We start from the raw sequence: 14,822 nt of genomic DNA on the forward strand, positions 1-14,822 counted from the left end.
GATGAAAAGACCTTATTGTACCTGAGGTGAAAAAATACTTCTCCTTACCTTTTCGTTGCTCTCTGTATTTTTTAATGTCGTCGTCACTTCCAGAATTGACCAAACATGGCTTCTCCATCTCCCAATGTACTTTTTCAAGAAGTTTTTCAGTTTTTTTGAAGGTTTTGCAGTATTTTTCCAAGTATTCGTAATGTAGTAAGTGCACTTGTCTTTCTGTTAAGGCATAATTGGTAAATGTATGTTGTAATGCAAGGAAAACCGGGTAACACAGAAACTGAAAATTTTGAAAAGAATGTCTGATAACACTGCATATAGACGGCATATAGAGCAACAGATAATCCTGCGATTTAGTAATCATAGATCAATGAAACGGTCAATTTTGTGCTTTCGCTAGAAAAATGTTTTATAAGAACAGTGATAATTTGCAAATTGCGCAGATGGAATTCAGACGCATTTTTCGATGTAGAATGTGGTATGTGGAGTCTTCTTGTAGGGCTACCTTAAAAGTCGATTGTACATGATTCGACCAAAGACCAAGAATGAATTGAAGCAAAGAATTCAAGACATATTCCACCTAAGATGTTACGGCAAGCAATGACGGGCCTCAAGAGCAAATTACAAGAATGTAGAGTTAGAAAAGGACACCATTTAAAAGACGTAATTTTCAAAAATTGATATTTTGGGTTACTGCTTCTTAAATGGAAAGGTGAAAGGGTTTAATTGATGTCAGTATATGTTTTCTATCTGATCTCTGATTATTATTTTTGGGGGGGGGGGGAGAAGGAGGGGGTTTCAAAAGTTCTTGTTTTTCTGTGCTACCCTGTATGTGAAAACACTTGACGTTGACACTAATTCACTATTTCAGAGCTTCTTGGTGGCTAAGCGGTTAGCGTACTCGCTTTTGGTGTGGGAGATCCGGGTTCGATTCCCGGCAGGAGCTCATGTAGTTCGGATTCCACGTTAATCAGTAGGTCCAGTTTCATATAGTCTCGCTGCTGAAAGGGACATTAAACTCACAATCAACTCAACTAATTCACTATTTCAGATTACATCTTTGAGCCAACGAACAATTGAAAAGCAATCTACGCTGTGTATGAAAAGTTGCTTTTTATGCGGCAAATTGTTTGTAGTAAAATATTGATTTTTATGTAGTAGAATATATAACTCTCTAGAATATGACTGATTTTCAGAAAATTCACTTTTCTGGTGATTTGATGTGCAGTAGACAGTTTTATCCATTGAATCCATGTCGTATTGAGTTAAAGATTATTTCATCTCATCTATGATCCAAATTTTCTTTATCCAGATTCAAACTAAGGTGTTCAGTTCTAATCAAGAACGAAATACGCTTCTATCAGTAATGGAAGAATACGGATGTTTCGGCAAATTTCGAATCGATGCTATTATTCTAGATTCCGATTGCAAGGGATTTACGACTTTTAATTCGTTGTATGTATTTACAACAAACTCGACAACAGATTTGTGCAAACGAGGATTGAAATGTTGATTTCTAATAGTGGCATCTCTATTTGCAAGCAAAAAGTCATTTTCATAATTTGCGATCAGTGCCGCTTTGAATTCCTCATATGTATTGATGTGATCACGTACTGCTTTAAACCATAAAGAACATGGTGGGAGTAATACATGAGGGATTAATTTCATATATTGTGATCTATCTATACACATTATATTGCATTCGTCCTGAAATTTTTCCAGGAAAGAAGTAGCGTTCTCATTGCATTTACCACTGAACTTACTCATAGCCCGTATTTCACTCATCTTAACGCTTAACTTTACCTTCCTTTTATCATTCCGTGTACTTATTGGGTGACAATTCCTTTCCATGACGTGATGTGTCGTTGCACCATCCCTTTTCCGCCCATCTGTACTCTTAGGATGAATTTCTTCCAAAATAATATTCTCATCAGACACAGGTGAAGGCGAGGTCATCTCTGGTGAGTGGGGAAACTCCAAGCGATCACTACCCATATTATTGTGGTATGCATTGTCCTTAATCTGTAGCGTCTTAATTTCTTCCTGTAGAGTAGCTATTAATTGCGTATTTGCACGTATGTTGTTAGAATTATTGATGACCTGAATCTTTTGCTGTTGAACAGAAGATTCTATTACTTCTAAATCCTTTTTTACATCACTGATTTCTTGGCTCAGGTGGTTGCGATTATCCTGGCATTCCTCAGATATTCCTTTTAACTTTTCCTCGAACTGCGAGGTGATGTCATTTATCGCCTGGACAATTGACTGTTTCGTTTCATCTGACTTCTGTTCCATTCGTCTACTTAATTCCTCGTATTGCTTGTTGGATTCTTCAGACTTATGTTCTATCGTCTGCTTTAATTCCTCGTATTGCTTGTTGGATTCTTCAGACTTCTGTTCTATCTTCTGTTCTATCGTCTGCTTCAATTCCTCGTATTGCTTGTTGGATTCTTCAGACTTTTGTTCTATCGTCTGCTTTAACTCGGTAGACATCTGAATCAATTGCCGCTGTAAGGCTAACAAGATTCGGTCTTCTGATGTTATTCCGGGTGCTACACTATGTTCACCGTTGTCACTATTATTGGATTCTTTCTCCATTGCTTCACCGTTCATTTTTCTTATAATTACTCTACCACTTCTCAGTCTGGTCAAATTTGTATTCATTAACTTTATTACAAAAGTAAATTCACCCTTACTTTGCTTCGGGATAAGAATTTACAGCAAGTCCCGGGTGAGGTAAACCAAAATTTTTATAACGACTCACCAAGGGTAGTCGTCAACCTGGTTCGATCAATGATATATAAATCTTGAGTGGTAGTAATAGTTTGCATGTAAAAATATCTTTAATAATTATATATATTACTATTCTCACCTTATCTATCAGAATTATAAAGGCGATGAACGGTATCAACTGGTTTATTAGTTATTACACTTTTTAATGTATTTTCATTCAAACTGTCATGCACACATACAAGATGATTAGGTATCCATAAAAAATTACCTAGCAACTAACTACATAACACTATCTATCTCTTTTACAGATATTAAAAACATTCTTCTTTTGTTATTATTAAATTAACATTCTATTAAGTATATTGCTTATGTATAAGCACTTTCTGCCCAAGGTACAGGTAATTATTAATCAATCCAAAGTATTTCGTTATACTATGCAGAGTTTCAGTCACTCGCCACCTACGGCGCTAGTTGTAGGTAAACACAAATGGCGAGTTGTTTAGAAAATTGATCTCGGAAAGAAATCCGCTCAGGTATTCGATTTCTGTAAGTCTCGTCAGCATGTCGCAGAATGGTGTCGAAAGTTTGTGGCTGGTAGAGAAAATGTCACCGACGAGAAACGCAGTGGCCGACTCAGCATGGCATTAACATATTTGAACACAGTTCGCGTGTGGAGGAACTGATTCATGACAACAGGAGAATCAGCTTACAGCATCTGTCGAATTGGGAATGTCGTTTGGAAGCGTACGTCACATTGTGTACAATATTCTGCAGTACCGGAAAGTTTGTTCCTGATGGCTGAACACACAAGGACAGGATTTTTACCACAAGAGAATCTTCAACCTCATCCCACGATGCGACAAGTGCCTCAACTGATATGAGATTATGTCAAAAAAAATAACCTAATGTATTGTACTATAGGTTGCCTGTATTGGTTGTATGAAATAATATATCCACGTTTCACTGCAGGCATTGTAACCTTACTTTCTGATCACTCCTCAAATATATCTTATTAAACAAAACATGAAAAACGATTTTTTATTTTCGTCAAATCAACTCAAGATTAATCCACATAATTTATCCACTGTAAGTCAACCTATTTTTCAATTACAAAATCCTTCATTTTCTTCACAATGTTTGAAGTTGGTCAGTGTGTAAATTATAATACATTTCCCCCTAAGTCGTGCAACAAGAGAGACGAAAAGTCGTAGACTCCTTTGTTTCTTGTAATGCAACTGACTATTAAGAATAGGTATTACGTTTCCTTAACATGACTAAGCAAGACAAAATATACAAGAAACAATTAAGTAAATGGCTAAGTTCATAAGATAGCACATGAGGCTTGAATTGTGTAGGTATTAAGGGCATCTTTTTTTTTTTTAAAGTTTGTGCTCGCCTTTCGTTTGGTGCTCGTGGTCTTGAGTTCAATTCCTTGTAGAGGACAGAATTTTTCTTCTTCATCCAGGCAAGTGGAAAACTACTTGAATTGAGAGCAAGAGAACTCCAATTTAGAAGTCAGAAAGAATAGCGTTAGTAGCCAATCCTGACCATGCTCAGTTAAATGAACACCATCTGGGTAGTAGTTTTCGTACGTGGTATGGAGCACCAAAAAGTGTAGTTTGTTTAGCATTTAAGTTTACCCCATAGTACATATAGTTCATTCAGACTTAAAATATGAATGACATTCTTTTCGTTTCAGATTCATACAGGAGAAAAGGGCCACGTATGCGATATGTGTGGGAAAGCATTTGGAAGAGCCGATAAACTGAAAGAGCACGTATTTCGTCATCTCAAGATTAAAAGATATCAGTGCAATATTTGTAAGAAAGATTATGCAGAAAAAAGAGATCTAAAAAAGCACATTGATCAACATGTAGGATAATTAACGTATTAATTCTGTGATTTACTATTTATTTATACGTAAATGTAAATATTGAAATTTAATTTATACGTAAAATGTAAATGTTCAAATATGTCGTTCACGCTTATTTATATGGAACGGTAATTTTCTTCCGCGTTATACCTCGAAAGATGAATTTTTTTTTAATGGAATAAATAACTTATTTATAACCTCGTTGTGTTTAATTTAGCCTATTTTCCTACTAAGAAACTAATCCTTAAACAGGGGCGGATCCAGAATTTTCTTGAGTGGGGACGAATATATAATCGGCTCGAGAAAACACAATAGTAAGTCGTAATTTCTAACTTTCGAGTAAACTGGGAAAGAAGGTTCAACATTCCTATGCAACGTATTGCAACGACATACCAAGCTTTCCCTGCCATCTGTAGGGACATCTCCGAAATTAAACTGCCTATATACTGTTCTATGGTCCAATCCCAATCCCGGCCCTAGGCAATTTGCTGCCCACCCCTTTTCTCCAGAATGAACAAATCTTAAAAGCATGTTTAAAATATGCTATGCTACTTCATCATGAACAATGAAGGGAAGATAAAGAGCACTCGCACTCAGAAAGAGCTAAACACTACAAATACAATCTCATTGTGTCTGTTTTTTCTTTAAATGATAATCTGTTATGTCAGTGAAAGATAAAACAAACACACCTGCAGAGGAAAGATGATAAGCCTTTTTATAGAATTCAGTATGAAGTTTCAATCTCAATATATCAGTTTGCAATTCCAGTGCAACGAGCTTTTTATCTTTATTTCTTGATTTTCTTTCTACATCTGTTAATTTTTTTTTTTTAAAAAAAAGAAAGAAAGTTGTTTCCACCGTCAGTGATAAGGGACTTGTTTGTGAGAAAGACAAGACTAGTTTTCATATCAAAACTGTTATAACTAACTAAATGGAACAGGTGTTCGCTACTGTTCGAGAATTGAGTTCTTGTCTGACAACAATCAAACAATTCATACTGGGATTTGTTTTGGCACTGTCCATGTGACCTTAAACTAATGCGACCTGAACATGATTTATGAATGTAGTATTCAAGTAGATCATCATCTTAGTAAATTTAATTACCACCATCATGAAGTCTGTTCCTAACAAGAAATATCTATTTTAAATAATATAGTCATGACAGATTTTCCGCCCCGTGCAAATGCACGTGTTGCACATATGGTAGAGCCGGCCCTGATGCCAACCCATTTCATCGGAAGTGCCACTTATCATTGTCTTTCCCGGCGTCGCTTATATATATATATATATATATATATATATATATATATATAGTGATGTGTGCATATTTCAGCTGTATATACTGCTCAGTTCAACTTGAGATATCAACTTTCAGTTCCGAGATCTCAAAAATTTGATATTTTTATATAAACTTATTTCAGGAAAGAAAGTCTGGGCAACCTGGCAATATATATGTTAATTCACCTTGGTTTCGGACATAACAGGGCACATCATCACATAGAGGTCCCTTTTTTTTTTTTTTTTTTTTTTTTTTTTTCAAGTTAGACTTTCGGTCTTGGAAAGTTTATATCTCGTCATTCTTGAGGAAAAGGACGAAAGTTTCAGAAGTGCAAAATACAGGGCAAACAATATTGTTGGACCCAATTTCACAAATTTATTCTGTGAGATCTAATTAACATATGTTATTAATAGACATGAGCTTCGAAAGGTTAACTTTCTAAGTTTAATTCCCACACAGTGTTTCCACTTTATACCGCTACGGGTCAGCAGCGAGCAGTTAAGAAAAATGGCGTTGACTGGAGAACAGAGATCTTTCTGTGTGCTTGATTATCATGTAAACAAATCTATGATTAGTGTGCAACGGCATTGACGGCATTTCAGAGATTCGCGCTGCATCTATAAACGAAAATCGACTGGGGAAGATACAGTGGAACGTGTTCGCAACAGGTTTGCTACAAAAGATTTAGCAGGAGGTAGACTATCAGCTTGATGTGAGCCGTGTTACGCGACGTGTTCACTGAACATTTGTGATATGTTTGAAGAAATCTTTGACAGTTCATCTTTCTTAGCATGTGTCTCACAATAACATATGTTTATTTGATTTCACAGAATAAATTTCTGAAATCGGGTCCGACATTAGGGAATATTAGCTAGTTCGCAGAAAAATTATTGGTTTAATATAGTGACAGAAAAAATATCTTCTTGGGTCGACATGTTGAAATAACCCAAAAGATTTTCCCTTGACGAGAGGGTGTGCGACCCCTTTTGAATCCGCCACTGTTCTTAGATATACTCTGGTTAATCATTCCAAAAAAAAAAAAAAAATTCTTTTGAATCCCCATGTTTCTTTTGAAACCTTACTCATGGCGTTCCATAATGCGATTGCCTATAAAATTGATTTGTAGTACTGTTAAAAATAAAGTATTACAAAGGTTCATCTTTTCATTCGGGATTTGTAGACAGCGACACTTGTCAAACCGGGTTTCACAGAGCAACAAAATTGCAAGCGTATGTGTATCAGTTTGTGTAGCAAAATTTTGTAGTAGGTAACATGCCGCCAAAGAGAAGAAAGAAAAAAAGACTGTTTTGGGAATGGTACGTCATGGCTCTTTCCATGCAAACTTTAGCATTGATCGCATAATGGAACAGTGTGGAGACAGTGGCCTTCGTACTAGGCTCTTGTCAGTGTTATAATGAAAAACATACACAACCCAACACTAACGAAACCGTCTGAAAAAAAAAAAAATATATCAGTGAAACTCATAAGACCTGTCTTAAAGAAAACCAGGATATAGTGGCCTATGAGAATCCATTACCACAGCGTGTTATGGACAAACGATTGCATGTGGTGCAATCAGCAATGAGTCGCGCAGTTCATCATAAATGGAGGCTACAAACTGTACGCAAAGCTAACATTAACACCACGGCACATTAAGAGCAAGGGTGGAAGGTTTACAAGCACCATGTAGCTGGTAACTGTTGGAAATTCATTATAATAAGGAATGAAGCATAAACCTACCTGACTACGGAAACTTGAGCTATCACCTACAGAAGTGTTCATGAGAAAGACCTGTGCGTCAATGCAAGGAAAGTTTCTTGAAAAAAAAGAAATAAAATGAAATGAAATCTTTGAGTTTTACGTCCCACAGTTATGACGGTTAGGCTAAAGAAGACGGTCGAAAAAAAAAAATGCAGACTTATTACAGAAGATGGCCGTTAAGACAAGGGCATGAATATAAACCGAAGAGATTAGCAGTCTTTAGGGGAAAAAAATGGAATCAAAATGGACAAACAAAAACAAATTGAATAGAGGAAATTGTACATAATGCGGAACTTCACGAAATGTACGCGTTACCTGATATTATAGGGGTGGTAACATCAAGATTTTTAAGATATGGCAAACATACCCTTCTTATGATAAATAATTCGCGCGGGATGTATAGTTCAGTTGGAAAGCTTTTGGGATAAGAGACCTCTGGGTAGATCTAGAACAAATGGAATGATAACAAAAAATAAACTTTAGGGAGTAAGAATTTCCCAAGAACGAACTAGATTGGTTTGAAGCATGACAACGTTCAATGATATTCTCTTGTTTGTGAGACTATTAACTTCTTGGGTAGATTTCAAAAGTTCTTCCGAATGATTGGCCAAGCATTCATAATCAGAGAAAGACTTTATAAACAATGTTTTGTATTTCGTTGTGTCTGCAATATAATTAAAATATTAATTTACACACAATCAACTGCTTCCATCGAATTTAACACATCCCGTTTGTATTTTGGTATTTTGTTTTTAAAATCATAAAATTATCTTAAATAATCTAGCATTTTTTTCATTTGTACTTTACTAAATGAAATTTGACTATTGTTCGACGATCGATTGTTAAGACTACCTCATTTGTTAAACAATACATTTGGTTGATGTGGTAACATATACTTTTAAGACTTCACTTTGTGCAATGCAGATACAATACAGTACATAAGTTACAGGTAATTTCCTTCGTATAAAGCAGATTCAAGCATTTCGGGTAGTAAGTGCGAACTCAACAAGAGTTTCTTTGGGAAAAACGATTTTAGACTGTTTCAAAAAAGTTACTCTAGCTATTATTATTATTATTGTTAAGTTTCAATTATTATTATTTTGGGTACCTAAAAAAAATGACCCGTTATTGAGTTCGGTCTTACTACCCGGAATGCCTTATATGAACTATAGTGACTGCGGTAACTCGTGAAGCCTGGACTCTACGCCAATCATAGAACTGCTTTGCCTCAAATGTAATGGATCGGAAGAATTCAGTACGATCGTGGAGCCGCCTTCCAAACCCACACTTGCAAAAATGTGAAAAGCGTAAGTGCAGCAACACTGTTGCCACACGTAGAAGACGACGAACGAGCGACAAAAGAACAGCACTTAAAGAACTGTAACATGAACACTTACAATTATTGGAATTAAATAGTAAAATAGCAAATAAATAACAATAAAATAAACAAAATGAAACTTAGCTGCAATCCAATAACACTATACTCTCTGGAGATGTTTTCCATACAGCACGAGAGACGACATTGGCAAAATCTCATGGACGGAGATTGATGGCTGGGACACATCTTCGCGTTTTATTAAGTGCTGAAGTCGAATAGCTCTAGGTCGAGCTCCACGACTTCGTGCGATCACTATAGTATCTTATATTCAAATTTTGCGCTAGTGTAACCTGTAAACTAGTATTAATGTACAATTTATTAATATTTTTATTCTTCAGTCATATGGTCTTTTATTTCTTATTATAATTAGCATTATCTTCTTTTAAAGTTAAAATAGCTAAGAATTCGATAACCGTCTTTAGCAAGTGCACATTACTGGAAGAGTTTTTCTCCAAAGAAATTTCTGATCATATGACAAATATCTAGAATTAGTAGTTAAGGGCACATATTATAATCTTACTTATTTTTATGTACAGTCAGCGACAAAAGTTCTTCCGTTTGGTAAAATTTATTTTGGGAATAACTGTGATATGACTGGAACGTACAGATAATTACATTCTTTTACTGAAAACTATTCTCAAATTGTCCTTCCATTCTGAAGTTATTTATGAAACTAATTTCTTCAAACGGGAAAAACTTTTGTCTCTGACTGTACATGTGTCCATATTATACTATGATTAACTATTCTTTTATACAACGCACATTCTGGTATTAGACGTTTTGGTTGATTGAAGATCTCAATACCAATCTCAAAAGGGTTCATTCGTTCTTCCTGATATCTTTGAAATGATATGTAATTTAATATAACACTACAGGATAAAGTTTTGTTTTAACAAGTTTAAAATTTCCTTTAATGACTCAAGAACTAAAGATTTTGTTTTAAATATTAAACTGTTTGTTTTACATCCTTTAAAACAAGAATTTTAGGAATGATTCCCACCAAAAAAAAAAAAAAGATTGCGTTCTTCACCAATAATTAGTTTTTGGATCAAGGGCCACAAAATTTTTGAACGACCCCTAAATCGAATTGTATTTTTTACGGAATAAACACATCATACTGAGTTAAGTAATAGTTTGGGTTTGCCTACATTATACATAGTTCTCCAGATATGAGGCCTACAAAAAAAACTTTGCTTAAAATATATTGGATCTTTTGATCTAAAAATAAAGGGTTTTTATTAAAGAGAAGTAAAGACATACAAAGGGTTTATTTAATTGTTGGACTGATCCTGTAAAGAATCATAAGGACAATTTACCACCTATTCGTCCTCATCCCGTTCAAAGTACTTTCCTGCTTATCTACACATCGATTTAAACGTTGTCGCCATCGCTGGAAACAGTCCCTGAGTGACTGTTTAGGAATGTTCCGGAGTTCCCTCCTTTTTTTTTTTCTTTCCTACTCTGGTAGTGACGAAAATTTTCCGTTTCATGAAAAGTTGTTTCACATTTACTTTCTCGATAGAATTCACTAAAAACCATAATATCGGCGTTTTATCAGTTTCATAGGCGTAATACAATGTTTTCCCCATAACCTTTCTATATTTCTACATATACATAGATCTATCTCCTATAAATAATCTACTGCAAGTTTTTCATTACCAAAAATTCCAGTATAACTAAAGTAATTCGTTCAAACAATTATTGAAAATTTTCATGAAGTCATGTTTCTGTTCAAAAACAAAGTAAATTGTAACTAATAAACGGGTTAACTTTTGCAGATGTTGTTCTATTAAAAAGAAAAAATAAAGTATAAAAGAAAAGTACGAAGCTGGAAGCTGCAATAAGTAACTTCATTTTAATTCATAAAATAAAAAGGATATGTCGTGCTCTTCAGTTATATATCTACTTTTTCGATAATATATGATTTTTATATTTTCTTTCATTTTTCTTTTATACACTTTTTATAAATAATAACTATATATTTTCAACACAAAGTTATTTCTGACAGCATTGTAGAACTAGAAGTTTTAAAAACAATCAGGTTGTTACAACTACAATATATATATATATATATATATATATATATATATATATATATATATATATATATATATATATATATACAGATAGATAGATAGATAGAGGGAGAGAATATTTTGTTCCAAAATTAGAAATTTCCGGGACGGGTAGGCTCGGTACGTCCCTGTTTGTATAACCATAGAAAAATAGATACATCCATAGGTAAAACAATCATCTTTATAAGAATTTTTTATGTAGTTTTTTGAATTAAGTAAAAAAATCACTTTTTATATTTTTCCTGTATTTTGTACATATACCCTTTCGTGGGCAAATTTTTCTACAAGGGATGGGACGATACCTCCTCTATGCTTCCCAGCATAAACTCAAAACAAAATAATTTCTCGAGTGCAATTCCCATTTCCATAGTGGAAAGACTTATCACTAATGGGAATACCGTTTCCCAGTGCAGCAAATAAAAGCATACCTAGGCTTCCTTGACCGGAAGTATGCTTCCCATTGCCCACAAAAGGGATATACAGAAACGCTTAAATTTTTAATTGCCAAATACGAAATAATACTTGAACATTTTCCAGTTGTGAAAAGTTGCAATTGGAAAATTATAACTTCCTGTTATTCAATATTTCTATATATGTATTCAAGGTATTTTATACATCTATGTGGTGTTAATATTTCGTCGTGGATATTTGTTTAGAATGGAAAATTTTCTAGATTTTCCGGGGAAAAAAATCAATTTCTAATCACCATATCCTGGGTGGTTTCAAATCGTTTCTCTTTCATGATGAATTTCAGTGTAAGGAACAGAAAGAACTCACACAAAGCTATATCCGGCGAGTAGGGGGGCAGTGTACGACGTGGATGCTTTGGTTAAAAAAAAAGAACATTCCTGAAATGTGATATGGAGCATTGTCATGGTACAAACGCCACTATCCAAATGTCCACTTGTCTGGACATTCACGACGAATGGAATCGTGTAATCGTTGTAACACCGCTGTGTATTATAGAACTCCTTACTGACAGTTTGGTCACGTGGAACAGAATGCACGATCCCGAACATATAAAAATAAATAAATAAATAGCCTCTAATCTCGTCGCAAGAACAAGAAAGCTCTCCGTGGGTGGTTTCGGCAATGTCCGAACACTCGTATCCCCTTACTAGTGACATTGTAAGTAAATGTGTATCCACCAACGTTGCCATAGTTTTGGGTCTCTGTTATACTCTGATTTATGACTTACACATGTGGGTTTAAGAGGTCACTTTTCTCTCTTTCTTTTTCCCCCTCGCCGTGGGTTTGGGATTCCACTTTGCTCTCCCCCCCCCTCGTCAACGAAAGGTTCATGCTCTATTTTGTGTTAATGCTAGTAAAAAAAAAAAAAAAAAAAAAAAGATTTTTAAGTACACGACCAAATCAATATTTTAATATTTCAGAGTATACCATATTTTTATTGTCTGATCTATCTATAGCAAGAAATCATGTGTAATATTCACTATTTAATGCAAATGTCATAATTTATTCTTAAAAGTATGTATTAAAATACAAAATATACACCACTTTCAACTATTAAGAAGAATTAATTCTGTTATTATTTATTTTGTTTATTTCAACTTTGTTTCGATAAAATTAAGAATATTAATTAAATAATGAGTAAAATATTTGCTTTTAAATGAGTAAAACAAGAAACGGATTTTTGCAATCGATTTAGTGTTTCAAGAATACGTTTTAATCTCCTTCTTGAATTCGCATAGTTTGAAAGTTTTAATTACAGTAAAACGATAGTCACTTGTTATGTCATCAAAATGTATATGCTAAGGTGGAGGAATAGGGTTTAAAATGTATGTCAAGAATAGGATATTTCGCGACATGTTAGGGAGATGAAACAGTATATAAACTCATTATTAAAAGTAAGTGAACACTTGCTCCAGCATTTTGTGAAATTCCACTTTAAGAGGAAAAATTCTATAATTATTTTCTCAATATGTAATAAGATACAGGCCACTCCACTAAATTTTCTCACTCCAATTTCTTAAAGTATATCATATTATGCTGCAGTTATTGCTTAAACATGAAATACGAGCGACATGTTTTGAGGAAATTTCATTCGAGGAAAATTACCTACATGAACTTTTTTATAAGAAGTGACTTTACCTACACTTTTTATAAGAAGTGTACCTACATGAACTTTTTTATAAGAGTCGGATTCCTTTCATGTCACTTTCATTAAAGGCGTATCCTAGGGGGAAAGGGTTCAAATATAGAATATGTCAAAAGCTGTTAAACAGTTTAAAATCAATTTTTGAAAATAGCACTTGGGTCGCCTAACCTTTTATAATTTAATTTCCATTTAAATACCTGTTCTAAATGCGAAAAAAGGGTTCAAATATGATTCACATTTCAAATATTCTCCATAAATCTACTTTTCCCGTGAACGCCGGTTCTTCAGCCAGTTAATAAATAATTTTATGATTAGCGGTAATAAAAATAATAATTTAATGTTACAACGAAGGCAAGTTGTGTCATGTGGGGTTATCACATTGCTTTCTTGATTGTTGTTCTAGGCCAAGGTTCCCTCTTTCTTAATTCAATTATCTAAAGATGTAGATTAAAAACTGAAAATTCTGTTTTTGGTCGGGAATCAATCCGAAACAAAGCATATTAAATTAACTATAATAGTAAAACAACATTTCCTGGTGCTAAATTTCACATTACAATTGGAAAGTTTACAGAATTATGCAACGAGAAATCTTGACAGAATTGTCCACGATTTTCGTTTTCCTCTCAAACGAATTGTGAGATACTACCTTTTACTTATTATTTGTCAGCATCCTTTCCAAATGTTTTCCCCATTTCTCATTAGAATGTTAAAATTCATTCAAAATATACCTAGATCTCTATTAAATACGTAAATACCTCTCAGCAATAATAATAATATAATAGATGAGAATAGTTGTTCCGCTAATAACTAACCATGGTCATCCTGGGTAACTCAATCTATACCCCGTGGCCTATACATAACACTATCAAATAACGAAGAGAAAGAAGAAAATTTAATATTATGCCTATGTTCTTCCGGTGTCATGAGGAAAACTCAGTAAAAGAAAATTAATTTAGACGGCCTATGCTCTAGTGAAGAATTCTATAAAAATAATTGATGTAAAATATAGTGTAATTATGTAATAAAATAATTAAAAATAATGTAATTTAATAAAATGTAAAATATAATTGAAATACACTATTCGTAAATTTTTGATATCTTGTTGCCTTATCTATTATGTAAATGAGAAAGTTACTTCATCATACATTTCAGATATTATTATTCGACTAGAATTGAAGATACTTTTATATAGATTAAAATCTTCCTCGTACTATTTTCAATAGATGCATTCATGTTTATCTTTAAAAAAAAATGCCAAAATGTATTTCTTGCCTTCTTTGTTTATTTCATTCTTTCTATATAGAGAACAGGGAGATGAACAAACATTGACCAACTGCCCTGCACATATGGTTCGCTCCTTCTTAAGGAAGAAGAAAGATATTCTGTTGAAGTGTCAAATAACAAAGCAACACGAAGGACTCGCAGCTTCCAGGCTACTTTTTTCTTCGCCAAAACATTTAAAACATTCCATTCCTTACTCAAGTAACGGAGATCAGCTTTTACTCACCCCCTCCTATTTTAGCTGAGAGCTGTCATTGAGTTCGAATTTGTTGGCAACATCGGATTTCAGAAAAAATATCTGTTTCACTACCATGTAATGGGCGGAGAAGGAT

General features: G+C 34.0%; 1 protein-coding gene across 6 annotated transcripts in view; it reads left to right on the forward strand.

The window, feature by feature from the left end:
* LOC145681188 (uncharacterized) overlaps nt 1–4,797 on the forward strand; it is a 37,712-nt gene extending 32,915 nt beyond the window's left edge. For 5 of the 6 annotated variants that reach the window (XM_081752671.1, XM_081752675.1, XM_081752674.1 and 2 more), the window contains exon 8: nt 4,427–4,797. In XM_081752671.1, coding sequence (XP_081608797.1) covers nt 4,427–4,609 — 183 coding nt within the window. In that variant the 3' untranslated portion in view covers nt 4,610–4,797. The remainder of the gene's footprint in view (nt 1–4,426) is intronic. The other variant, XR_014130736.1, reaches the window with a different exon arrangement.
* Nucleotides 4,798–14,822: the final 10,025 nt, after the last annotated feature.

The sequence above is a fragment of the Thermobia domestica genome, chromosome 3 (assembly GCF_964235325.1).
Source record: "Thermobia domestica chromosome 3, izTheDome1.hap1.1, whole genome shotgun sequence".
NCBI lineage: Eukaryota > Metazoa > Arthropoda > Insecta > Zygentoma > Lepismatidae > Thermobia > Thermobia domestica.